The following is a 27,691-nucleotide window of genomic DNA, read 5'->3' as shown; positions in this document are numbered from 1 at the left end:
GGCCTTGCTGCCCTCCTGGCAGCTGGAGCCCTATAATGTCTCCAGATGAATTCAATTAGGAGCTGAAGCTGCTCTTGGGTTAGTAAACTTGATAGCTTGGCTAATGGACCCAAATGGTAGGGTGGGTCCCCATCTGTCGCTGTCAGCCCCTCCTTGCCTGGTCTGGGTCATGCACAAGAAACAAAAACAAAACCAACACCCAGAAGTTGTACACTGAAAACATCGAGCAGGGCAAACCAGCCAGGAGAGTCCTTAGAAGGCTCTGAAGGGAACGTATCATCCATGTGCAGAGCACAACAACCTGCACCCACTGGGAACCCATGGCTCTTGTTCATCCACAGCCCCCATGTCCCTTCTCAGCCCCCTCTGTTCTCCGGCCCTCTGTGGTCAGCCTGCCCTGGGCTGTGTGACCAGTAGCTGGCACTCCTCACACTGAAGGGCCAGGTATCTTTGGGGGTTTGTTTTCTGCCTTATCTTTGCCTAGCCTTGTGCGGGCCACACAGTCTCCACTTCAGGGGCTTGATGCTGAATTAAATTCTTGAATTATTATAGTGTAGTAAAGATGTTGAACCTTTACCCTTTGCCTATAGATTGTTTTCTTTCAAGATCTGCAATTGACACCACACAGTTAATTTTTACCTTAGAAGGACGTCCTTTACCCCGAGTCTTCCTCCCACCCCATCTGTGAAGCTGTCATCTCCCTTCTCCCCTGCAGACAGCCCCTCTCCAGCCCCTGTCTGCTTTTGGCTAAAGACAATGATGTGGACCATAGACAGTGGAGGTGCATCATGCGAAGGACTTCCTCATCCCTGAGTGCCTCCAACCTTTATCTGCTGCCCCTGAAAGATATTTGACTTTCTTTGTGCACTGTCTTTTGTTTCCTTTTTTTCTTGGCTGTCACTTCCTGGGCACTTATTCCATTTCAGGCAGGAGCTAACCATCTGACAAGCGACATCTCACTTAAGCCTCAAAATAATCCTGCCAAGGAGGCATCATTGTGTAGTTTCACAGATGAAGACACGGAGGCTCAGAGGGGCTGAGGAACTGGCCTGAGTAGAGCTCATTCTTTCTTCCCATCCCTACATTCAGCCAGTGCCAGGGTGAAAGTTGAAATGTACCCATCAGCCAGAGGCTGGGAGGGATTGGGGTATTCCCAGGATGAGGAATGAGGCTACTTGGTTAGTGTGGTTGGAACACCCAGCCCATCGCTGTCCTGCAGTGCTCTCAGCCCTCTGGGAGGTGTCTGGCTGGCTGTTGCAGCTCTCCAGGAAGCTCACATACCTACCTCTGCAGGAACTGGGGGAGCACCCTTGCCTTTCCACTTCTCACCCAGGTATGGAGCCAGGTCCTCAGAGGATGTCCCAGAGCCTGGGCTCCTGGGTGTCAGGTAGTCCTCATGCCTCCCAGCTTGCTGTAGCTGCTCCTAATGACAGTGGGTCCCAAATGGCACCTGAGTCAGTTATAGGTGTCAGATCTAGGACTCCAGGCATGCAAGTAACACATTTATGTGAGGCAACCACAAAGTCTGTATAGCCAGATTGATCTGTATTTAACTGGTGGCCCCATTCCTTAGAAGCTATGTGACCTTGGGGCAAGTTATTTAACCTTTGTGATCTTTTTTCCCCTTCTACAAAATTTCAAAGGCAAGATCTACCTCATTCTGTTATTTTGATGACTAAATATGTTTATACTTATACTCTGCAGGAAGAGCTTGGCTCAGTAGATGCTAGCCACAACCATTATTACTTGTCCAGAAGTCAGACCGGCATGGAACTTGGTCATCTAGATCTTCCTCAAAGGACTCCAAAGTAACCAAAATGCTTCTGACAGCCATCATAGAGTCATATCCTTTACTCCAGGGATGGTGACACCCTGTCCTTGGCTGTCACCCAGAGAAAGGCATGGAAAAAATGGCAGCTGATAACAGCAGCTGCTGGAACCCAAGGAGTGACAGTAGAGGAAGAAGGCTAAGGAGGAGCTGCAGACTCAAAGCACGGCTGTCTGAGGCCATGCAGAGGCCTGGCTAGCAGCCCCATGTTGGGAGGACCTCCTGGATCCCTGCCTTCCCACCTGGTGCAGAAGTGTGCCCTAGTCATGGAGAAGGGGTTAATGAGGGCTGATATAACAGCTTAAGGTAATAAGAAACTGGGCAAAGTATTCAAGTGTGTGTGTGTGTGTGTGTGTGTGTGTGTGTGTGTATCTCAAAAGGTTTAAATGTGGTTTAAAGCCCTTTGAAAGGAGTATCATTTTCCTATGATGTCAGTTGTCAATAGATGAGTCATGCAATACTCAGGACTTCTTCAGATGCTGTTGGAGATTAGAAAAGCCTGCTCTTGGACAATATCCTATTGTTGGAAGAAAATCATCAGCATCTCATGTGCAGGGTATGGGCTGAGTCCATCAAAGGGGGCAGCTGTGTGAAAGACATGGTCTAAGCACCTCAGGGTGGCCTGGGACTTACCTGCTGCCCCTGCTCCCTGTTTGCCTGTGTAGGGGGTTGTGATCTTTTTTTTCCAGCCCCTTCAGAGAGGCCACCTCCTCTGAAGAACTTGGCAGTTTCAGCTTCTGTATGGCAAAGTATCCTATGCCTGGCTTGACAGGGACTCTTGAAGGCCATGCCAATCCACTACTGGAAAGCCTCATTCCCGAAATTTCCCTTGTGCCGAGTGGCTCTCACCCTGATGCCCTCCCTGCTTCCTGTGGCTGCTTCCTGGGGGAGCACTCTTACCTGTCCTTCCGGGGTCACTTCCTGCCATGAGCTTGGAGCACCCTGCTCTCCATCATCCTCTGAGTCATCGAGGTCAGATTCGCCCTCCGCAATGGGCACAGAGACCCACAAGTTAGGATCAGCGATAAGGTCACTGTGCTCATCCCTGTGGCCTCTGAGAAGTGGCAGTGCTCTGGGGCTTCCTGGAGCAGCCTCGGCAGCAATGTGGTTCTCAGCCTTGGGGCTGGAGAGTGGGGATTTTGCTGCCAGCTGTGGCTCCACCTTGGGCCTAGGGAGCAGGCAGGGCCTGCGGAAGAAGCTTCGAAGGGCCTGCCTGGTTTGGCGGCCAAACACCTGGAGGCGTGCCAGGGCCACCTGCAGGTTGTTCACCTCCCCGTCGTCCTCAGGTGCTGTGAGGTTGTCGGCACTGAAAGAGTTCAGCAGCAAGGCAATGAACAGGTTGAGCACCTGGAGAGAAGGCATGGAAGGTGAGATAGAACAATCAATGAGCTGAGCTCCTCCTTGGCCACCTGGAGGGCAGCTGGATGGCAGGACAGTCACAGCCTGAGCCTTCCTCACCCACCTGGTACCCTGCCTCTTGGGAGAATGGTCATTCTGAGAGCAGGTGAGGGGACCCTCAGGATGTCCCAGGGTGACCTGCTAAGGTCTGGAAAGCACATTCTCCAACACAGTGAGGTTCACCCAGTGACAAAGGGACATTCAAGGTCAACAGAGAGGAGCAATCCACCCTCATTTCCAAAGCCCTCAGTTTTATTCCTCACTCTGGAATCCTGGGTACAACTCACTGCTTCTAACTTCACATTCTTCCTCTGTAAGCAGGGAGTGGGGGCCCCTACATTCAGAGTAGGTGTGAAGATGAAATGACATGGAGGGTGTAAAAATTCTTAGAGAGGCAAACTTTTTGCCTGAGGATCAGGGGACCTGTGCATCTGCAGGGAAGGAGCTTGGCCTAGGAGGAAGGAGCTTTGGGCAGCCCTGACTTGGGGGTGCAGACAGGGGCGTATCTCTGGATCAGGATCAGGGTCAGGTGGGAAAGATTCAGAGGACTTCCGTGTGCTCTTACATTACCTTCTCTTAGTTGAGTTTCTCCTGTCTGTAAAACTTTTACACAAAATAAATCCACATTAAGCAAGGTGTGAAGGAGCATGCACTCTTGGAGGCTGAGGGCAGAAAGATTGCAAGTTTGAGCCTAGCTTGGGCAACTTAGTAAGATCCTGTCTAAAAATAATACAAGGACTGGCGATGTAGCTTAGTGCAAAGGTCCTGGGTTCAATTGCCAGTGCTGCCAAAAAATATCCAAACTGATTGATTTCCCAGGCAATAAGAAAGGGGCTCTTGGAAAGACCATATGCATCCCAGAGACATTGTGCTGGATGTCTATACCCAGATAAGTGGGGGGAGAGGAGAATTAGGGCTAACTGCTAATGGGCAGGAAGATCTCCAAGGGGCTTCCCTAAACCTGGAGTAGATTTGGAATGTATGATGAGATGGGCATTTTCCAGCTTCTCTCTTTCATCTCATCTCTCTGCTCTGACCTGGAACCAAGAAATCAGTCAGTTCTTACTGTCTTAAGAAAATATCTTCTGAGCAACCCATGTAGGGGAGAAGATTTTCCTTCTACTGGGAACGACTACCCTTTATTGAGTTCTCAGATGTGGTACTAGGCAATCTGCATATGTCATCTTTTGAAGTTAATTCTCCCAGTATGTCCATTCTTGATTTGAAGGAAATTAGGGCTTGGGGAGATTCAGTCTCTTGCCCTGGGTCACCCAGTTAGTAAATAGTGGAAAGGAATTTTTTCTTCTCTGTCACATGTGCTTATTTCTGCAAGTTGGGCTGCCTCCCAAGGCACGCTTCTTATCACGTGCCCCGTGGGACTGAGAAGTTTGAAGACTTTCCATCCAGGGGGGCAATGTGGGCATAAAGTGGACAAGGTCAAGGCTTCTTAGCATGACCCAGAAGCCTCCTTGATTCCCACAAGACAGGGCCCCAGTGGGGCTCCTACTCACCACCAGGTTCCCTAGTACCATCACGGTCAAGAAAAGGATGAGGCATATGGGTTTCTCGCTAACTTCCATGCAGGCCCACATGTTCTCGATCCACTCCCCACAGAGGATCCGGAAGATGATGAGGAAGGAGTGAAAGAAGTCCATCATGTGCCAGCGGGGCTCCCTGTCACCCGGCAACGTCAGCTTTGCCTGTTGGGTGAAGTAGGCCTCCCCGAGGAGCTGCTTGCCAACCAAGGCGAAAATGAAGACAATGATGGCCAGGATGATGGTCAGGTTCCCCAGAGCCCCCACCGAGTTGCCGATGATCTTGATGAGTGTGTTCAGGGTGGGCCAGGACTTGGCCAGCTTGAAGACTCGCAGCTGTGGAGAAGCAGAGACCTCATCTGGCCCTGGAAGCTTGTCTCACCTTTCATCTAGAGCCTTGGCTGGAAAGCACAGACGGCTTCTCCAGTTCAGATGGGTGTACCCTGGAAGCTGTAGTTAGAGCTTTCTTTCTTTCTCTCTTTCTTAGACTCCATGTATATTGTCTATTAGTATATATTTGCATTACATAAATACATTTGTGTGGGGAATTGCTACACACACATCTTGCAACTTGATCCTTTTTACTTCCTTTTCCCCTCCCATTCTCTCCCATTTCTTCCCATTCCCAGATCCCCTTCCCTCTCCACAAAATCTATCTCCCTGTTTCCTATCATCTCTCTTTTATTTTGCTCTTTAAAATGCACTCAGCCTTTTGTGGTCCCTGAGTATCAACATACTGCACTGGCTGCAGCAGAGGTGGGTGTCTTGCTCTATTCTGTAGCCACAGGCCTGGATGTGGACCTGAACTAGGGTTGTGCACTGGGGTAAGGTGAGGGTCATGAATATGTGAGAACAGCTTATTCTTGACCTGAAGACAGGCTAGTCTCCCTCAGCGGGAGCATGGTCCACTTCGTTGGGTAGGTACTAGGCAGTCATCTTTTAGGGCATTTCTTGTCTTGGGGCAGTAGACAATATCTGTCATCCCCACTAGCTCTGAAATTTCAGTGCCTGTGATTTCCTGGACTGAGCATCCATGTTCATATCATCCCAAGCTTTCCATCTAATACATGCCAACCATACAAGCCATGGCTCTGTGCTACCCTGCCAGCACATGGAGAGAGTGGAGGGCTCCTGCTCTCATGGAACCAATGGTTTAGTCACTGAGATAAGATGAAGACTACACAGGTCTTCAATGTAACGCAAATATGCTAAGTCCCACAAGAGAGCAAAAGCACTGTGCATAAAGACATACAAACATCTAACAATGCATTGGTGGGGTTCTTGAAGTCACTAGTGAATGCTGTCAGTCAGTGAGTGAGTGTGTGTATCTTATGGAGCACCTACTAGGAGCCAAGCTCAGGCTTCAGTGCTAGGATGCAGTGCTGAACAGAACAGTGCTATAACAATTCTGTCCCCAGGCAGCAGAGTGAATCACTTAGGAGCAGATTGAAGGCTCTTACACAGTAAGTACTGTGTTCACTTCTCTAGGTGATGGGGAAGGACTTACTCTCCTCACGCTGGAAGCAGAGCTTAAAGCACCAAGTCTGGTGTGGACTGGCCAGAGGCAGATGTCAAACAAATAAAAACTGAGTGCTAGGCACCAGAAAGAGCCCTTTTGTGGAGGGTGTTGGGGGAAATTTGCTAACTAACACATTTGATCATAGTCTCCATTTTTAGGAAATTCTGGGCAAATGCAAATGCAGAGGCCAGATGAGGGCCTCACACTGGATAACAGCCAAGCCACAAAGCCTTGGGCCACATGCCTGGGACACTGAGGGACACTGGGACATGCTGACCGGCCCTGAGCAAAAGCATCAGACACTGACGCTTGCCTCAACTACACCTGGCTGTGTGATTCCATGGGTTCCTTAGTTGAAGGGGGTAGGCTAGAAATTAATATGAGAATCTCCTTAGAGAGCAGCCCCTAAAAAGCTCTTGCTAAACTATAAGAAAAATGTATGTATTCTTCACCATAGGACATTAATGAAGTCATCTTCCATTATTTTTTGTTGTCTTTATAAAAGACAATAAAACAGGATCTGTCCCACTTGCTGTTCTTCGGACACCAGTTTGACGTCCCTACTGTTAGCCAGTCAGTCAACACATATCTATGTGCCTGCTGCTGGGGCTATAAAGACATACCACCTGGCTGGCTCTCACTGATGCTATAATCACTACAGGAGAGAAGTTCACCTGTATCCATATCCCTCTACCCTCACCTCTGCCCATCTAATTATTCACCTTAGTCTTTACCCAGCATAGCACTATGTCAAAGGAATCTCTTCCTATTATCACATTATAACTTATAATCAAGCGGAGGCTGTAGCTCAGTTGTACAGCACTTGTCTAGCATGTATGAGCCACTGGGTTCAATCCCCAGCACTGAAAAACAAAAGCAAAGTTGGTAACTGTGGTGTGGATATATTTAGATAGAAATTACTTGAAGCCAATTCCTCATCTGAAACTTCTATATTTTTCAGCTTTCTTTTGTGAGGATGCTTTATTTCTAGAAAAGTCAGCCTAACACCTGTCTTCTACTGGGGATGTCACCCCTGGGCAATGAAATTCAGCTTGCACTTCTGAAAATATCAAGGTGTAGGTTAACAGGACAGAGTATATCAGGTCTCACTTGGGTCCCTCTTTTTATCAAATATCACAGAAAATGCTGGACAATAAAATCTTAAGTGTGTTGATGACCCACCAACGAAATGAACAGTTTGTAGCCAAAAATTAAATCAATATGAGAAATTTACTTTTCCTCTATCCAGTTCCAAAGGAAGACTTGCTTTTCAGGTTCACGTACATGTAACTGGAGTCATGTTATTGGGTTCTGACTTAGGAGACTGAGAGGAAGGAAAAAGTAGCACACATGACTTTCAGACATAGCCTAAAATGCCCTGCACTTTCTTTTCCTCTTCTGTGGTCACCACAGGAGTCACCACAGAAGGTGGTAATGTCACAAGTTAGGATAATCCAGAAACCCTGAGTCACTAGTTGGCATAAACACTCCCAGGAGAGCTTCCCTACTAGCATGGGAAGTGCTGTGGGTTAGAAACCGCTCTTATTTAACACAGTTAAACTTAATTAACTATCTGATTTAACACAGCCTGGGGGGGTGTCACTGTAGCTGTATATATTTTGAGTAATGTAGAATTTGTACATTAAAAAGTATTGCTATTTCAAAAACATCCAATGTGTGGCACTGGCTTAGTGCAATCATTGGATGGCAGCAAGGAAACTGGTATAAGAAACTTGGAAAATGTTGATCTGTGTTAGTCAGTGGCAAAACATTGCTTGCAGTAATTCTGGGGTTGGCCCCAAGGCTCATAAGCCAGCAGGCCTAGAAGGGTTTGTAAAAACTTACTGTTGTGTGTCCATTGTAATTGACTGTGTTTCACAAGGCATGATAAGAAAGAGATGAGCCCAGGAAATATTAGACTGATTTATAAGAAATGAAAGGACAGAGTCCAGAAGTTTAGATCCTTGAAGATTTGGAAAAGAACACTGCCTCTAAATTCCAAACAGTAAACAATGGGAGCAAATCTTTAGGTACTGAAGACTAGTTAGATTTTGCAATAGATTTTGCAGTTCTTAGCAAAGATTACATGACTGCTGTAGCCACCATTTCTCTTGAGAGAAAGGTATAGGGGCAGAAAAACAAAAGAAGAAGGTGGCACGGAGAACTTTGTCAAGGAATGTACTGGTGTAGCATACTAGAGGTCCGAAGCCATCTAAGTTTTGGAAGGAATTGAATTGCATGACAAACCATGAGCCTTCACTGAAAAATCCTTGACCATTTAAAACTCAGACCTTGGCCTAACATTTTTCCATGACAAGAGGCAAACTTTGAAGGTCCTGTCCTTTCAGATGTGGCGAAGTCATTTATTGAAAGACTCTCAAGTACCGCTGCCTGGCTTGTATTAGGTTTTGCTAAGAGTGTGAAATAAACCTTTATTGGGTTCAGCTGTTGAGTTTTTGAATCGTCTGTACAACAGCTACCATTGCTTATCATTAATTAATTATTGTTATTATTATTATTATTATTTGTAGAGCTAGAGATTGAACCCAGGACCCTAAGCAAATGCTCTACAACTGAGCTATACCCTCAGCCTCATAAATTATTTTTTAAAAGAAGATAAATATATTTAATATGAATATAACTTGGGAAGGGATAATTGGAATGAAAAGTTGTTTTGGAGGAAAAAGATTTTAGCTAAGTTTTTACTTTGACTAAGTTAACTGTTCATACTGTAATTCTTATTTCTTATTTCTTTCTTTCTTCCAGCATGGTAGCCCATCTAAATTTTTTTTTTTTTGACACAATGTCTCACTAAGTTGCCCAGACTGGCCTCAAATTTATGATCTTCCTGCCTCAGCCTTGAGAGTAGCTTAGATTACAGAAGTGCCATCATGCCTGGCTATTATGCTGTAATTCCTAAGGAAACTGCTCAAAGAATAAAAAAGGAGTATTTAGTTTCCAAATAAATAGAAGAGGAAGTAATACAAGGAAAAATATATGGTATTAGCCAAAATAAATTAAGAAATTCTGGGGGGAAAGAGTGATCAATCTAATGATAAGGACATAGCCAAACACAGTATCTCAGTATTCACTATAAAATAGATAGACTAAATGCTTTGGCTAAAAGACAAAGATTGAAATGTAAAAACTAAGAATCCCAAATCTGATTGTATGCTGCTTGCAAGAAACATAAAAAATACAAGGATACACAAAGGTTGCACATAAAAGGATGGATTAAAAGCCATCCTTTGGTTTAGACAAATTCTAAACCAAAACCAAATTCTAAAGCAATTCTAGCAGTGTTATTTAATTAATTTCAGGATAATTTTAAAGCAAGGATAATTAGCGAGGATAATTTTAAAGGAAAAAATATTTCTAGAGATAAAGAAGGTCAATCTTCATAACAAAAGTTTCACCTTACTGAGAAGATATAACAACTTAAAATATGTATGCACTTAATAATACAGATTCCAGGTACAGCCACATGAGAAGCAGACATGTGATAATCATGGTGGGAGATATTTTTGTATATCACCTTCTTGGTAATTGCTAGAACAAGCAGTAGATGATAATAAGTAGGGATATAGAATGTACCACATAAGGAAATTTCTTTACCCAATAGGTATATGTGGAGTATTGCACCCTACAACTGCAGAAGATACATTTTTAAAAGTACATAAAGAACATTTTCAATATACTGAGCCAAACAGAAATTACCAGTAAATTTCAAAGCATTAAAATCATAGAGCATATGTTCCCTGACTATAACATAATTAAGCTAAGACTCAGCGGCATAAAGATAACTAGAAATACCACATATATTTTGAAATTAAGAATCATGCTTCTAATTAACCTTTGAGTCAAAGAATAAATCAAAGTTGAAATTAAGAAGTATTTAGAACCAAACAACAAGGAACATTCTACATATTAAAGCAGTTCTTAGAAGAAAATTGAAGTCTTAAATGAATATATTGGAAAATAAAATGGGCCTCATTGCATCTTAAGAAGTTGGAAAAGAAAAAAGTATGTAGAGAATATAATTAAGATAAGATTCAGGATTTATTGAAATAGGAAAACATCAATGACATAGAAGTGATCAACAAGCTAAAGCTAGTTCTTTGGAAAAACTAATTAAATTGATGATCTTTGGCAAGACTAATGAAAAATGATAAGAAAAAGCACAAATCATTATTCTTAAGAATGAAAAAGGTGGCACAATACAGGTGATATCCATCCTGCAAAGATAAGAACATAGTATGCACAAATTATTCCACCAAACTTAAAAATTAGATAGGAAGAAAAGTTCTTAGAAAAAACAAACTTATGAAAAGCCAATTTGAGAAATAGAACATCTGACTAGTCTCATCACTATTAAGAAAACTGAATCAGTAATGAAAATCTTGACCTTCAGATGGCTTCCCTAGTGAATGCTATCAAACCTACAAGGAACAAATGATTCTAATCTTATTCAAAAGTTAGGTATAGAAAAAGAGAAACATTCCTCAGCTGTGCTTATGGAGATTTGTATAACTTTGATACTTTGACACCAAAACCTGGTAAAGATAATTAAGTAAGGCAAATTATTACTCAAATATTCCTCATCAATATGGCTGCAAAGTTCTTTAAAAGATGATTTAGCAAACTGAATTTGCAAATGTGTTTTAAAAAGGCACTATGATCAAGTTGTATTTGTTCCAGGAGTGCAGAATGGATTTAACACTAGAAAATCAATTAATATAATTCACCAATTTAACAGATTAAGGGAGAAAATATGTGATAATCTTAATGTGATTATCTTATATGCACAAGCAATGGTCTGAAAAATTAAATCTCCATTCATGACAAATATTCTTAACAAGAGAGAACTTCCTAAACTGATAAGGTTTTCTTTTTTTGTTGTTGTTTTAAAAACCTGCCACAAATGTCAGACCTAGCGAAATATTAAAAACATTCTTTTTGCAATCAAGAAAACAGCGAGAATGCCTGCTATTAACACTTAGTTTCTACAGTGTACTGGATGTCCTAGCCAGCACAGTGACGTAGTAAGAAGAATCAAATGGTGTAAGAATTATAAAGGAAGAAACAAAACTCATTATTTGCACATGATATGCTTGTGTTTAAAAAATTAAAAGATTCTAAGATAAATCTTCAAGGGGCTCTCTTTTAGACAGTAGGATTGGGGAGGTCCTCTGGAGAGAGGGGATGTGTGACTGGAACCAAATGCTCAGAAGGACTGAGCTAAGTGACATCTATGGTAAAAGCATTCCAGGCGGAGGGGATAAATGCACAAAGGCCAAAAACTAGACAGAGTTTTGTTCTGTGGGAAGAAGAGAAAAGAGGCCTCTTTGGCAGGAGCAAAGTAGGCAAGAGGAGATTGCTTAGAGATAGCAGGGCCTGATCATGCACTCTCAGAAGGACTTTGTTCACTATCATAAAGACTCTGGATTTTATTATCAGAGAAATGGGAAATGATTCAAGTGTTACTTGTAACAAATGTACCATGTTGGTAATGGGGCATAGAGGGAAGTGGCCGTATAGGGGAGCTCTTGGTACTCTCTGCTCAATTCTTCTGAAAATTTAAAACTGGCCTGAAAAATAAAGCCTATCAATTAAATGAAACTAACCAGCAAGGCTGTGCAGTTTTTTTCCTAGTAAGGTCCACAGCTCTGGTGCAGACATGGTACAGAGACATCTTTGGCTTTGGTTCCAGGGTAGGGTTTGGCCAAGAACCCTGCTCTGCTTAAGGACAGAGGGGAAAGTTGATTGAGTTTATTCCAAAGGGTATAATAACATTGATGAGGTATGAAATCAAGCCAGGTCATGAAGGAAGTGGATCAGACACTAAGAAAGTACTGTATGTGTGATTGGTGGGTTGGTCAGAGAATTGTGCATTGATTAGCATGTTAAGAGCAGGAAGAGGCAGGAGGCAGGCACCTGGAGAATTTTGTACACCCAGTTTGTGAAGTAGTTTTGGTGGCTTGTGACTTTAGACACATTGTACACTTTACTTCCCTAAGTATACCAAAATATTCATGTTTCACTGGGAACTAATCTTGGGCATTCCCCAGGCACAGGGACTCTTGCTGTCTCTGTGTCTATGCATGGGTATCTCCCATTGACTATTCGCTCAGGTGCCTGTCTCTTGACATCACTTCTAGACACCTAGAGAAGTCTGACATTCTAAGCAGGCTTAGCTTTGATCTTGTAAGATTTCCAGGTCACGGAGAAAGAGTTCTGCCAGTCATGCTGCCCTTCTTCTCTCCAGAGATGGGAGGGCACTGTCAGCTTAGGCAGACGGCATCGGCCAGTGGTGAATGACACAAGGTGTCTCAGAACATGCTTTATGTGGTCTGTAGAGTGTTATTATTTTTAGACATTGAATTAATAACCAATTCCATAAAAATATAGATTTCTGGTTTCTCACACATACAAAAAAGGAAACTGACAATAATAATGGATAGGCCGACTTTTTGTCATAAGTCACCTTGATTTTTAGGTAAGTTTCCCTCCCTGGAGTTGTGTGTTGTGCTGGCTCTGCCCAAGTAGGAATAAATTACCTGTTCACCTGAGGGAAATATCCTGGCCCAATACTTCTTCCTTGGCCCACCATATTGCATTTCCTGTAGGCACTGGAGTTTGCCAGCCTGGGTAAACCAAGTCCAAGACTCAGGTCTGTCTCCCTGGGCCCCATGCTAGGGTCCTAGGCAGACTTTCATCCTAGATCTCACAGTTCCACTCAATCATGTGACCTCTTTAGCCTCTGGATGCCCAACACATGGGGAGACTTGCAGGGCACTCTCTTCTTTGTTTTGCCATCTTGCTCCATAGTTAGACACTGGGCTCCAATCTGGCACTGAGAGAATACCAAGAACACCAAGCCATGCCTTTCGTTGGGCCTTTTTCCTACTCCATAGAGTCAACAATATGCCAAACTTTTTCCAGGTGGCTTCGAGAACTTGGGAGACTCCAGTGACCTCAGACTCAGCTCCAGGGAATCTGACAGATTTGGCTGACAAAGGCAGCTCTATTAGGAATAGGGCAGGAGCTCCCTGAATGGGGGAACTTGTCCTGTAGAGGGTGTCCTGGAGCTGAGTTTGGAGATGAGCCTACCCAGGAGGCTAATAGGAGGCAGTTTTGGGGGTAAGTGAGAGATTGGGCTGTGATTTGGGGCACCAGGAAATGAGAGAACAACTCTGAGGTAGGAAGGAGAGGAATTCAGGAATAAGGCAACTTGGATTGTAGAGCCAAGGCTGCCACTTGCTTGCTTTCTTGGAAGCTAGGAGATGTTGGGGTCATCATTTGACCATCTGTGCCTCAGGTTTTCTCATCTACCCATGGGATTTTTTTTTTTTTTGTACTGGGGATCGAACTCAGGTCCTTGCGCTTGTGCAGCAGGCAGTGAAACCACTGAGCTAAATCCCCGGCCCTTGGGATGTTAAAAGCAACCATCCCTCAGAGTTGTGAGCATAAAATGAGGTATGTTATGTCAAAGGTGCAGGACCATGCTTTACACATGTTAACTACTCAATAAATATGAGCTGCTACAGTTTATTGTTATGTGATAAGACAGCAGGACAGTGCTTGGAAGTCCCCTCTTGTAGAGTAGAGGGACCAAGGCCCAAAGAGGAGCAGGCACATCTGCACTCTGAGTCAGTGGAAAGCAGGGCCCAGAGACCCAAGTCTCCAGGCTGGCAGAAGCCATCCCTTGCCTCCCTTACATAAGGCAGGAGAGGAAGGGGGGAGCTGGCTGGTGGAGCCCCTGAAAGACAGTGCCTGTCCCTAGGAATCAGTTTCCCTGGATCTCAGAGGGAGTTGCCCAGGTGGACAAGAGAAAACCTTACCAAGCGGAAGGTCCGCAGCACAGACAGGCTTCCCTTCCTGACCACACTCAGCTCCAGCAGGCTCACAGTGACGATGATGCAGTCGAAGATATTCCACTTCTTCTGGAAGTAATAGTAGGGGTCGAAGGCAATGATTTTGAAGACCATTTCAGCAGTAAAAAATATGGTAAAGACCTGTGGGTAGAAATAAGTTTTCATCACAATGGGGTCACTGGGGCCAGCTGGCAATGACAAAAGGAGCAGCAGGAAAAACTCTGGTTTCCAAAATAGCAACTCTTTTTAACTGTGTTCTGTTCCACTCTGCACTGTCTGCAGACCCTTGAGGCTCAGGCACGGAACAGTAGGTGTGGAAGAACAGAGGAGTTTCTGAACGGTGTGTGGGTGAGGTGCAGCTGAGCTTGGGCTTCGGTTTTGCCATACAGGTGGTAGCAGGAGTGGAGTAAGTGGATAACCATCAGGATGACCCCTATTCTATAATTATGTCAATGAGAAGTCAGTCTGATTCCAGGATTAAAAAGCATGGGCTGAGGGACTACACAGACCCAGATGAAAATTCCAACTCAGCCCAGCTTGTGTTAAGCTTGGATAAGTACTGCATTCTTTTTGTACCTCAGTTTCTTCATATATATAATGGGTATAAGATGAACCAATACTTGTGTGGTTCTTAGTAAAGAGCCTGGCAGATAGTAATTTATTTATAAATCACAACAATTAATAGGATAGTAATACATGGTCTCTACAATTCTTTTTGGCTATGAGTGTCTTTAAACTTGTCTTACATAGGATAGAATGCTGACATGGAGGCTCAGGTCGTACAAAATCCAGCAGCAAAAGAGACAAGTAAGGAAGAAAGTAAGGTGCCTGGGGTCTGGTGCTTTTTCCTCAGGCTCTCATCAAGGCCTTTCATGAGCCTGGGGAACCAGGACTATATCCCTCTCACAGCAAAGGAAACAGGCCAAGGATATTGGTGACTTTCTAATGCCACAAGACAGGAGCTGTGTGGTTCAAAAGATCACACCAGTGCCCTCTGTTAGCATGATGTGGTGGGCTGGAGGGCAGGTGGCTCTGGTCCGCTGGCAGAAGCTGTGTAAGCCTTGGGCAGGTGCTTACACTCTCCGAGTCATGTGCTCTTTTTCTGTGCTGTGAGGGTGATGGAAACTGCATGGCAACATTCACAAAGCACCGGACTCATCACAGGCACCAACATGGGTCCCTCCCTTCCCTCTCTTCCTTTCCCTTTCCTCTCTCTCTCTTTCTAAAAAATGGGGGCACAATGGGAAAGGCCTTTTCTCTCTCGTGCCTCCACTTCTCCCATGTAAGATAAGGGAGTAGCTTCATTTCAACTCTAAGTGGAACATGAGCTCTTAGCTTTGGTGGCACTGAAACACGAGGCGCTGACTCCACAGAGTTCTGGACCCTGCTGTGCCCCCTTCCCATCCCTGGCTAATGGGAAGGGCAGGTTTCCAGGAAAGAGGAATCCCATTCCCTCTGGCACCCGCTCTACACTGGGCTGCAGCCTCTGAGAGGTCAGAGGAGCTATAGGTCCTTGCAGATCTGGTAGGCCACCTTCACAGGGGTAGACACCAACATGAACCTGGAAACAGGACCCCGATGCTTCCTAGCTTCTGCTTATCATGTGTGCACACACACACACACACACACACACAGACACACACGAGAGCAGGGCTTGTGAGATGATTCAGCCCTGGGATGAAGAGGCGTGGGCTTGGAAGGCAGTCAGCTGGGTCCAAATCTTGGTGCTGCTACTTAAGTCTATGATCTCGGACAAATGATGTAGCCTCCTGTCTCAGTCTTTCTGTCTGTGAAAGGGGTTAACAGTAGTCCCCATCACAGAGGGCTGTTGTGAAAATGAGTTAGATAACCCAGGAAGAGCACTTGAGACCATGTCTGGCCTTGAGCAAGTGTTCAGGTAAAGTTAGCCATTGTTACTATTCCTGTGGGTGGAGTAAGGTTTGGGGCAGGTCCCTCCTCTGAGTCAGATACTTCATTCAGTACGTAAGTGAAATTTAGTGTGGATTTTTTCTTGTTACAAGCAAAGAATACTCAAGATAATGGAGGAAAATGTAAAATGGCATCATGTCTAAACTAGATGCAAAGGAAAGCTCTGACTCTGTGATCTTTTGCTACTAGAGCAAGCATATTTCTGTGCTCCCTCCCTCCCTCCACCTTTCCCTCCTCCACTCTTTCTGTCCTTCAGTGACAGCCCTAAAATGACAGCTGCTGTTAACTGCAGTCATAAACATTAATTAAATTGGAAGGAAACTTACAAGTCCCTCAGTTTTCTTTAGATGGTACAGTGACATTTTTCCTTCTTTCAAGGTACAGCCCACTGAGATCCACAGAATTCAAGTGGCTGTCCTATGTTCTGGAAAGGGGAACCAGCTGCTCCTAGCCCAGGGCTCTCTCTGTCCACTTTCTTGTGCTTATTTATCCCAAAGCATTCTGACCAGCTCAGCCTGGGTCCCCCAGATTTGACTTCCTGAGCCTAGTGTCCACATATCTCCTGCACTGCCACTGTGTCCTCAGCTAATGAGAACAGCACACCCACCAGCCTGTTTTCCAGTCCACAAAAAGCCCCAGCCACAACAACGCAGGCAGTGCCTGCAGGTCACTCACGATGTTGCCAATCTGCAGCATGGTTTCGAAGGCGGAGCTCATGCCATGGTGCTCCATGGCCATGAAGACTGTGTTGACCACGATGCACAGGGTGATGGTGAGCTCTGCGAAGGGGTCTGTCACCAGCTCAAAGAGAACTGCCTTGAGCTTTACCCATGTGGGGCAGCACTCCCAGATCAGATACTTCTGAGCCAAACTGGTCAGGCAGGGTGGCCACCTGTGTTCAGACTCCTCGAGTTCTGCATTACAGGAGGGAGCAGTGACAGCCATCAGCCATGTGTGTCACCTTGGACCCCTATTCCATTGTGGCATGCCAGGACCTACCACCTCCAACATCTCAACCTCAGTCCCCCACTTCCCTGAAGATTGCCGCTTCCTACTTGTTGAGCCCCATTAGCCTTGCAACTGCAATCCAATCTCTCCCTCATCCGGGACTTGAAGTCAATGACCTTACACGTTTTTACTGCCCTCATCTGTCCTTACTGCTCAATGTAACCAGCTTAGATTTTACTCCCATCCTCTGCACTCTTGTTTGCAGACACCCTCACTTCCTTCCCCCCTCCCCCAATGTACTTGCGTAGCAAAACACTGACTGAATAAACCCAACTCACAGATTACCCTGCATCCTGAAGACCTGGTTAGACAAAACACACAACCATGCTTACTGCTCCCTCTAGAGGTTCATGAGTCCTCGCCTGTCCCAGTCCAGCAATCACGCCTTGCTTCTGTATTTCAGTCCACTCCTTCAGCCTTCCAGACTACTGTCTTACTTCCTCCTCTCTTCCAGGCTTCAATGCCTCATTCTCTGCTGATGAGCTCCCTCTAATTTCACTCAGAACACAAAATCTCTCTCAGAAGAACCTCTTCTTCTGGACCTCTACATCTCTGGCATCCCTTCAGGGCCACCCTATTTACTTCCTGCTTTCAGCCCCAAACCCCAAGTGAGTTGCTCCTCTCTTTGATTTGTGTGTTGTTCTCTTCTCTCCATTCTGGACTGTCTGGTCAGCATGTAAACCAGCTTTAATTATGTCTCAATTTTGAAAAAGGTCCCCCTGGACCCTATATTCTCCATCTACTTTAATAGCAAGAGTCTTCTATTTTTCGCTGCAGATTCTGGTGTCTCGCTTTTAACCCTTCAAATTCATACTGTCAAAGTCCAGTCCTCATCCTCCTGTGCTTCTTGACACATTTGACATAATTTACATACTCTTTTCGAAAACTTGATCTGATTTTTCTCCTATTTCTATCATTGGATATATCTTCTAGGTTTCTGTTCATGTCCCCACTCTTCCTTTCCTGACTTTAAATGTTGGAGAACTCAAGTATTTGCTCCTTAGTCTCCATTTTCCCCTGTCTCTAGGTAACCTCACTGAACATTAGGTTGAGAACCATTTCCATGCCGATTCCCCCTAATTAAATGTCTAGCTTCTGGTCTCTCCCTTGAACACTAGGCTCATTGCTTTAGATACCTACACCAAATTTCTATGTCTCTGGAGGGCAATTTCATAGCTTTCGGTTTATCTGTAAGTTTCCTGCATGACATACGTCCTGTAGATACGCCAACCCGTACAAGTAAAGAAATATGATGTCCACTATTTAGAATAATAATAAAAGGAAATAATTATAACATGGTGTCTTCAACTCTTTTGAGAAAATACCTAGAAGGAGAATAGGTGGATCAAACTGAATTTCTAGTTTCAGTGTTTTGAGGACTCTCCACAGTGGTTGTGCTAGTTTACACTCCCACCAACAATGTAGAAGGGTTCCTTTTTCCATGCAGCCTCACCAGCATTTGCTATTATTTGGTTTCTTGATGATAACCAATTTTTCTGGAGTAGAATGGAATCTGAGTGTTGTTTTAATTTGCATTCCTCTAATGGTCAGAGATATTAAACATTTTTTCATCTATTTATTGGCCATTTGTTCTTCGGAGAAATGTCTATTCATTTCAATTGCCTATTTTTTGATTGGGTCTTCTATTTTGGGAGGGGGTCTCAGTTTTTTGAGTTCTTTCCAGATATTAGTCCTCTGTACCTTGAGATCATAATGTGAAGTGAAATAAATCAGACACCACAAGCTTATATATTGCACGGTTTCTCTTTATGAGAAACCAAAAATATAAAGGAGAATGTAAAAGACGGATGCTAGGAAATAGGGAGATGGGTCTTTTGTAAAAGAATGGGGACCAAGAGACAGAGAGGGGAAGGAGGGGAGGGGAAGGGGATGAAAAAGAATTGAGATGTGCCAACCAACTCCACACAGGGAATGTAATCATTGTGCACTGCCAGCAGACTAACAAAAAAGGAAATAATTAGGTAAGTTCATTATGAAAAAGGAGAAAGCAGACTGACTTGTGACATACAGAAATATATTCCTATACATGTGATATGTGTGCGCTCACATGTGCACAGATTATTGCTTACAGGATACAAGAGGAAAAAATGTACTGGGTGGCTGAGGAGCAGGTAGGATTTTATTGATTTTTATTTTTACTTTTTGCAGTACTTGGAGTTGAACCCAAGGCTTTTGCCCTGAGCTACATCCTAAGCCTCTTTTTTTAAAAAACAGAGTTTCACTAAATCGCTGTGGTCCAAGCTGCACTTGAACTTTGTGAGCCTCCTGCCTCAGCTTCCCAAAATGCTAGGCTTACAAGTGTGCATTACCACACTTGTCTTGGAGGGTCTTTAGTGGCAGGGAAATAGTTTTCATTGCACACATATTTCTAATGTTCATATTTCTCACAAGATGCTTTTTCAGAATAAAATGAGTTTATAGAAATAATTGTGTGATCTAAATTTTGCTAACAGTGCCTTTTCCTTATTAGTAGTTAAAACCTTTTTATATATCCAGATTTATCAGTATTTGGCTTCATGTTTTCTCGCATTCATGCTCTGTATAGGATGCTTTTCTTACTGCAAAGTTTTTTTTTTAATTTTATTTTTTCATTTAAAACTTGGGTGCGTTTGTAGTTTATTGTGGAAAAGATGTAAGATATTGTGTTCGTTTTTCCCAAGCTCTGATTATTTATATCAACATTACTTTTTTCAGTAATTTCTCCTTTTCTTTGAGGATTGGAAATGGTGTTTTTGTCATATGCTATTTTTATTTATGTCCATATATTTTCACACACACATGTCCATTTCTTTTCCACACATCAGACTATATATTTTCACTATCAAGCTGTTTTTATTGCCTACTGTGAATTTTTGAAATTACAAATGTCATAACTGGCAGAGCATAGTTCTCTAGAGAAGTTGGCACATCCTCAGAACAAAATCAATAATCTCTCTTTGGAACAAAAGTGGTCCTCCTCTGGTTCTAATTTGGCACTAAAAAGGGCACAGGAAGTAGTGCAGAAGGAGGAAGCTTGTGGACATGGTTGTCTGTGGGGCATGATGAGAAAATAGGCTCAGCTTTGTGACCCAAGTTAATGTAGCTGATCTTGACTGTCTGGGAGACAGCAGAGGCTACAAGAACCTCAAGTTTCCTAGCTTGAAACATGATGATGGCTCCTTCTTTCATGGGTCTGCAGAAAGAACTTCCCTCTTGTCACATGGAAAGAGGTATTGTTCTTGATAATGGTCTATGCTTGTGCATTTTTGACTGCCATGTCAGGAATCTGCTAAATATGCCCTCTTTTTCCCTAATCTTCAATCTCTCCCATTCTCCAGGTCCTCCTAATCTACTCAAAGCAAACAAACAAGAAACCTTCAAAATGTGAAAACCAAAGTCTCCCTTCAATTCTGCCTACTCCCTAGTGTCATATTACTCTTCTGCCCTTTTGCAGACAAACTTTTTGAAAAGGTGTTCAAAAAGGTGTTGCACATGGTTCTCCATTTTCTCACCTCTCGTTTATCCTTCAGGGCCTTTCAATATGGCCTCTCCTGTTCTGCTACTCATTTTGGCTCAGATCACCAAAGACATCCATGTGACTGAAGTCCCTGGATGTTTCTCAGGCTTAACTTGACCTGACCTTTCTGTAGCATTGCCACTGCTGACTTTTGTGTTCTTTCTGATGGAATTTAAATTCTTGGCTCTGCATCATATTCTTCAAGGTTCTCTCCCATATTCACACCTTGCTTCTCAGAGTTTTCCATTGGCTCTATCTCTTTCACTCAACCGTTAAACACTGTGGTTTCTCAGAACTCTGTTCTGGGCCTATGTTTCTTCTTACCTGGTCTCCTCTACATTACCTTATCCCTTTCATCTGTTCAAAATTACCATGTATCTTTAAATTGCTATCAAATATGCATCTCTAGGCCATCCTCCTCCTCTAAGTTCTAGAACCGGATGTTCCTGAATGTTCCAAGGACACCCGACACCCAGCACATCTCAGACTCAACTCCTGATCTTTGGCCCTTTTCATCTTCCCCCAGTGAAGTGCCTGCTCCTCAAAAGTGCTCCCTTGCACCAGTATCCCTCCCATTGATTATCCAGAACTGGGCACCATCAGGCCCTGAATTTTATGTGCCTTAGACCGATCAGAAATCCTTCCATTTTCTGTCATTCTAGCTGCCATTATCCCAGAGTTTAAGCACTGCCATCTCTCTCCTGGTTCCTCCTAATTTGTTTCCCTGCCAACATACTTCCCCTCCTAATTCTGTTCTCTACAAGCATTCAGAGTAACCTTTATGAAATGCAAATGTAGCTCCCTTGCCTCCAACCCTTTAGTGGCATCTCAGTGCTCATAGGATGAAGCCCAATAGCTTTAATATGGTCCAGGAGGTCTTGTGGAGTCGGCCCCCGTCCATTTCTTTCTCCTTATTTTGTGCTCCTCTTCTCTCTCCTCTATGTTCCAGTGACATCAGGTTTCTCCATTTCTGTTTCAGAGGCTTCCTACCTGGGATACTTCCCTGACCCCAGGCTGAACTTACCACATTCCTCTTAGCATCCTGTACTTCTCCTTCAGGACACTCGAATCCCACTAATCGCTTCTTCTGTTTTTCTCCTCTACCAAGTGTGAGGGTAGCTGTACTCCCTTCAGTGAGCCTCTCCTGGTTTTCTGATTTGGACAATCATCAAATCTCAGTATGGCAAGTGTAGAGGGTTCCTACGCCTTGAACTGTGTGGATTGCCAAACTCCTACTGACTCAGGCAACATGCTCAGGCACAATAACTACAAAAGAGTTGGTCTTTGCAAATTCTATCATGACTCTGACAGCACAGAGCATATTTCATGTATCCCAGGGCTCTAAGGGACATAACATCCAACCAAAGAAAACTATGTGCCCTGTGCTCCAAAACTATGACTTCACCTATGGTTGCCTTTGCCCAGATTTTCTTAAAAATGTTCCTGCTTCTCCTGCTTTTCCTAGTCTACTCTCACAGCATCTTCCTTGAGGGAGGTCTGTCCTACCCTAAGATGAATGACTGACTAGTCCTTATTTTATTTTTGTCAACCAGTTCAGGTCAATATCAATTAACATCACTCTCAGATATCACATTTTTTGTGCCATATTCATCCACCATTAATTCAATCATGATTTGTCCAGTGTCTACTATGCACTGTGCACTGCTTGTCTGAGTACTAAAGATCTCACTATAAGGAAAGCAGACACGTCTATCTCTGCCCTCATAGAGTTCACAACCTCAAGGTAATAATGGCCACATCTGATGAGTATGTACTGTGTGCTAAACTAACTTATTTAATCCTCACAAACACTAGGAAGATAAGTATATTTGCACTATTTTACTGCTGAGGAAACTGAGGTATAGAGAAGTTGATAGAGATCTGGGATCATACTGTTTACCACATGTGGCAGAGTCAGGAAGCAAATCCAGGTGTTGGGCTTCAGCTCTGTGTTCTTAGGTGCCAAACCATTGCCTCTTCTTCACCCCAGGACCTTTTTTGGGTTTACTGACATTGGGATGCACTGGGGATTCATGTTTTGTCCATTTCTGACTCATTCTTGCACATTAAATTTGTAGCTATTCCCCTGCTGGGGATCTTCCCCAAAGAATTAAAAGAATTATATCACAACAATATATGTGCACCCATGTTCATAGTGGCACAGTTTGTAATAGCTAAAGCTTGGAAACAGCCCAAGTGCCCATCAGCTGGAAACTGGATAAAGAAGATGTGGTTTTTTTTTATATATAAAATGGAGTACTACTTAGCCATAAAGAATGAGAAACTAGAGACATTTATAGCTAAATGGATGCATATAGAGGCCATCCTCTTAAGTGAAGTAAATAGGACACACGTGTAAATACTGAATAGTTTCTCTAGTGTGAGAAACTGAAAGTGTAAATAAGGATTAAAATGATTAAAATGAATAATTGATAATTTGAAACAGGAAAAGTCCAAAGGTGCAGGGGTGGTGGAAGGGGAAGGGGAAAGAGAAGAAGGGAAAGGAAAAATTACGAGAAAAGAAAGAAAATTGGAAATGAAATCTATGTAAATAGGGAAGGGTGGAGGGGTGAAGGACACACAGGTAATGGGGAAAAAATAAGAACAAAGATTCATCATGTACAGGTACAAGCACCGAATGATAAATGTAAACACACTGTATACCTAAAATGTACCAATAAAAGAATTTAAAAAAATACAGTGCTGTGGATACATATGAATCAGATGCTAATTTGAGTGAGACACAGACTAGGACATTGGATTGTCTGTTTTTGAAGAAAGTGTGCATGTGAAAGAAACACATTGGTAAGGGATGATGGTGGGGATTTGAGCATAAGAAGAAGGAGGAGTTAGGATATCAGGACAGAGAAGGGACCTTTGACGAAGGCTAGATGAATTGCAGCACAGTGGATGGATGTTCCAGGGAGCCGCACTTACCCTCGATGACGGAAGTCATGATACTGACGACACTCATTGCTCTCTGGGCTCGGAAGGGTTCATTCAAGTATTCTGTTGACAAGAAAGACTTCCTTTGTCCCGAATCAAATGCCTATGAAGAGACAAGCAGTCAGGATGCTCCCCCAAGCTGAAGCCTTCAGTGGCAAAGACAAATCACTCAGCCTTTTATTTTTATTTTTATTTATTTTCTTTCTTTTTTTGGTTAGGGGATCGAACTCGGGTCCTTGCGCTTGTGCAGCAGATGGCGAAACCACTGAGCTAAATCCCCGACCCTACTCAGCCTTTTAGTGGCCAGGCTCACATGGCTATGAGCTACCCAGAGAAGCCACGATCCTCTCCCTCAGGCATGGAGAAACAGGGCTGTTGCTTGAGTGCAGGTGTGAGGGCCCGGCAGAGTTGAGATGGAACCAGTGCCCAGGCGAGAGGTTAATTTGGTGGCAGGACTCACCTGAGGCTCTGCAAACTCCTCCCCTAGGACAGGACCTGGGCATTAGGATGGTGACAGAGCTGCCTCAGAGGTCTCTGAAGTCTCTACCAAAGGGAGCGATAGGAGCTATGGAGACTGAGTTTTTAGACTTCCTCTTGGGGCATGGAATCTTTGCCTAGAACATCTCCACCATGAGGTTTCCTGACTTCCCTGTCAATAGCCCCCTTCCTCCCCAGCACACAGCCAGGTCCAATTCCACACCCCTGCTTTCTTGGTCACAGGTGTGTGTCTTGATCATCCAGCTGTTAATTATCTGTAACAGAGTAAATGTTTTCACCCCTCCCCCTGTATTCATATGTTGAAACCCTGATCCTCATTGAAGTTGTGTTAGGATAAGAGGCCTTCAGGAGAAGAGTAAGCATGAAGATGGGGCCCTTGTGAATGGGATTGGTGACATTATAAAGAAAGCCAGAGAGCTCCCTCACTTCTCTCATTATGAGAGAGCACATTTATGAATCCAGAGGAAGGCCCTCATTAGACACCAAATCTGCAGGTGACTTAGTCTTGAAACTCCTAACTTTTAAAGCTGGGAGAAATAAGTTTCTGTTTATTAGTCACTCAGTCCGTGGTATTCTGCTCTCGGAGCTTGGATAGACTGTAACATCATCTAACACAATCTTTTGGTCCTTCCTTTTGTGGACCTTCGTGAAAGTTCTATCTGGGGTGTACACCAGGCCCATCATTATAATTGTACCCACACTCTAGAGTTGGGGAGTCCAAAGCCCACAGAAGTTTACTGAGCACTGCACAAATCATCAAGAGTTTAAATTCAACAAGCGTTTATTAAGCACTTGCTATAGGTGCAGCTCATGAGTATATAGTGAACACTTAATAAATACAAAGTTTAGAAAGTTTCCAATCTGGAGGACTCAGCATAGGATACTAGTGCCTACTATTAAATCTCATGTGTCAGATATGTACATAAATGTAGGTATATTATTGTTTCATTTAACCCTCTAATGTATTAGAATCCCTGTCCCTGGCTCCTCCCTTCTCTTCCTGGCTACTGTGGGCTGAGCACTTTTCTCCCACCAGGCTCTTGAACCATGCTATTGCTGCCTTGGAGCCAGTCAGCTGTGGACTGAATACTCTGAAACCACGAGACAAAACAAACCTTTCTTTCTTAGATTGAGGGTGTTGGGTATTTTGTTTCAGCAATGGGAGAGTGGCCTAGAGGCCACCAGAAGAGAGGTACAGAACACCTGCAGTGAGGCATTTTCTAGAGTTCTAAGGCTCCTCTCAGAGAGCTCTGCAGGCTGGCTTTGCCATCAGGACCATGTCTTGGTGATGCTGTTTGTCCTGGAGACCTACTCTCCACTTCTCTGACTTGCTAGTGTCAGGGAGGGGACCTGCCTCACCCTCTTCCTCTGACCAGTGGTAGGCACAAACAGGACTCTGGAGAATGGGAAGAGAGGTAGTCAGATATATGTCCCCTGGCTTTTCCTTGCTGAGCTATGGCTGGGTAGCAGCTGTGATCCCCTAGCTAAGATCGAAGGTTCTATTGGGCAGCCTCCATCTGACACACAGCCACGGTCCTTGACACACGTTTTTTCCTTCACTTTCTCAGCACAGACAGGTAATCTCTCCCTACTCTTGCTGGACTTAGATGCCTCACTGTCCCTTATGTATTCCCTGAGGCTCACCTACACTTTTGTAAATACAGAGGAACCTCAGTTCATGAACTTAATTTGTTCTATGATTTTGGAAAAGATGGCCATATTTGTGTTTGTGTTCATGAACTCAATTTGTTCTATGATTTTGGAAAAGATGGCCATATTTGTTTGTGTGGGGAAAATGGCCATGGTCATGTTTGTCACTTGATTCAGTGTTTGCAAAACAAACAAACAAAATTTTGCCAAATGCTTCTGTTTACAAACAAAGCGTTCGTGAACCGCAGTACCACTGTACTAAACTCTTTATTATTTGCCCATTGGATTGGAAAATTTGTTTCTTCCTGGGACCCTGAATCACATGGCTTCCAATCAGACTGAGCTAACACAACTCTGTAGGATTTATCTGAGTCAGTGGAACCATACAACGGTCTCTTTGCAAGTCTGTTTGCAAATTGCTCTTTATTGCTGGCTAGCTAGAGAGGGCAAATGAAAAGCACTAAAAACATCATTACTGAAACTGGAGGGATATTTAAAAGTAAATCACAGCTCCCAGTGCAATGAGGAATCCCCAATTTGCCATTGACTCTAATTATTCTATTAATGAGTGCTAGACAGTCAGTCACTCTTGCCTAATTTGTGAATTTTGGCAAGTTATTTCATCTATGAGTAAAGCAAGGGATATGCCACCTCTAATAATAATATCTATCCTGAATATCTCCCAGAAAATTTCCCACTTGCCAAGCTTCAAGTAGCAGAACCGTAGGCTTAGAGAAGAACTCTCAGTTTTTCTCACATTCATAGAGGGACCACATGGAGCTATCCTCAAAGTTGTGATGCTGACTGAGCAAGACAGAGAAACACTGAGAAAATTTGAGGTCAAATGGAAAATAATCTGTATCACTGTTCTGCAGAGTAAACCAGGAAACCTGTTTACCTCTGTAAACTCAATTGTCCTGACTGTAAAATGAGAATTGAATGGGAAGCACTGGACAGAATGACAGTTAAATTGCTGATGCTTAGGGCTTCTTGGCTGAAGTCCTCTGGCTGGAAGACAGCCGGAAAGAGTCCAGCGCATGCACAAACTCACCGAGACTTCAGTGGCTCCAGGGGGAAGCTCCACAGTGGGCAGTGTGGGGGGTCCCTCTTCTCCATGCTGGGAGCCAGGGTTAGGGGGCTGAGGCAGTGGGCTCCTGAGGAAGGGGCCTTGCTGTCTAGCACTCCTGCCCAGCATCAGGGAGTCCCGATGGCTTTCGTGGTCTCCATGAAAGACTCCATCATCTGTGATCCCATCAGGGAATGAGACATCTCGGCCAGGGGCTCGGAAGTGGAATACACTACCATGGCTGGCACGGCGTCTCCCGGAAGTAAGGCCTAGGAAAGACTGGGCATTGCCCCAAATGAACAGGAAAGGAGGCAGGATGGAAGCTTGTTCTCCAGCAAATACAAAGCACACTTCACCCACTCCTACTTCCACTCCCTTATTCTCATGACCTTCAGGTAGCTAAACAAAGGCACAGATTTATTTAGTTTTTCTTTTCTTGGTACCAGGGATCAAACTTGAGACCTTGCACTTGTGAGGCAGGCACTGGAATCACTGAGCTAAATCTCCAGCCCTTTAGTTGTTTTTTTTTTTCCCCTGATACCAGGGATTGAACTCAGGACCTTGGGCTTGTCAGGCAGGTGCAGTGCCATTGAGCTAAATCCCCGGCCCAACAAAGGCACAGATTTAAAGTGTATTCTAGGTAGACATAGGGAGGTAAGAGGACAAAAAGGGGTATGCTAGACAGACTTGAGGAAACATGAAGAGAGAAGGGAGATTGCAGGGCCCTGAAGAGTAGCAGATAGGCCATCAGGGCCGAGAACACATCAGAGGACAAGCTTGTTGCTAGGTGAGTCAGGTGCCACCAGCTTTTGGCCACAGGCCCGACAATGTTGTCGTAAGTTCTTTACATGCAAAACTGTGACTGAGGAGACGGTGTGTGCTGTGTACACCAGGACTGGGCCATGCCTGGAAAGTGGTTGTTG

The 27,691-nt window shown here is 44.1% G+C and overlaps 1 protein-coding gene across 4 annotated transcripts in view; it reads right to left on the bottom strand.

Annotated features, from left to right (window-relative positions):
- Positions 1 to 27,691, bottom strand: part of Scn10a (sodium voltage-gated channel alpha subunit 10) — a 98,952-nt gene that overhangs the window by 32,473 nt on the left and 38,788 nt on the right. For 3 of the 4 annotated variants that reach the window (XM_087216497.1, XM_087216487.1, XM_087216489.1), the window contains 7 exons: positions 26,754 to 27,047; positions 23,546 to 23,657; positions 16,759 to 16,997; positions 14,122 to 14,295; positions 4,738 to 5,097; positions 2,729 to 3,175; positions 1,286 to 1,423 (listed from right to left, as the gene is read on the bottom strand). In XM_087216497.1, coding sequence (XP_087072623.1) covers positions 1,286 to 1,423; positions 2,729 to 3,175; positions 4,738 to 5,097; positions 14,122 to 14,295; positions 16,759 to 16,997; positions 23,546 to 23,657; positions 26,754 to 27,047 — 1,764 coding nt within the window. The remainder of the gene's footprint in view (positions 1 to 1,285; positions 1,424 to 2,728; positions 3,176 to 4,737; positions 5,098 to 14,121; positions 14,296 to 16,758; positions 16,998 to 23,545; positions 23,658 to 26,753; positions 27,048 to 27,691) is intronic. The other variant, XM_087216494.1, reaches the window with a different exon arrangement.

This window comes from Heterocephalus glaber, unplaced genomic scaffold (assembly GCF_053883595.1).
Source record: "Heterocephalus glaber isolate CG9 unplaced genomic scaffold, H.glaber_assembly_v1.0 deba00000122, whole genome shotgun sequence".
Taxonomy (NCBI): Eukaryota; Metazoa; Chordata; class Mammalia; order Rodentia; family Bathyergidae; genus Heterocephalus; species Heterocephalus glaber.
The sequence above is the reverse complement of the archived record's forward strand: the minus strand, read 5'-3'. Positions and strand labels throughout refer to the sequence as shown.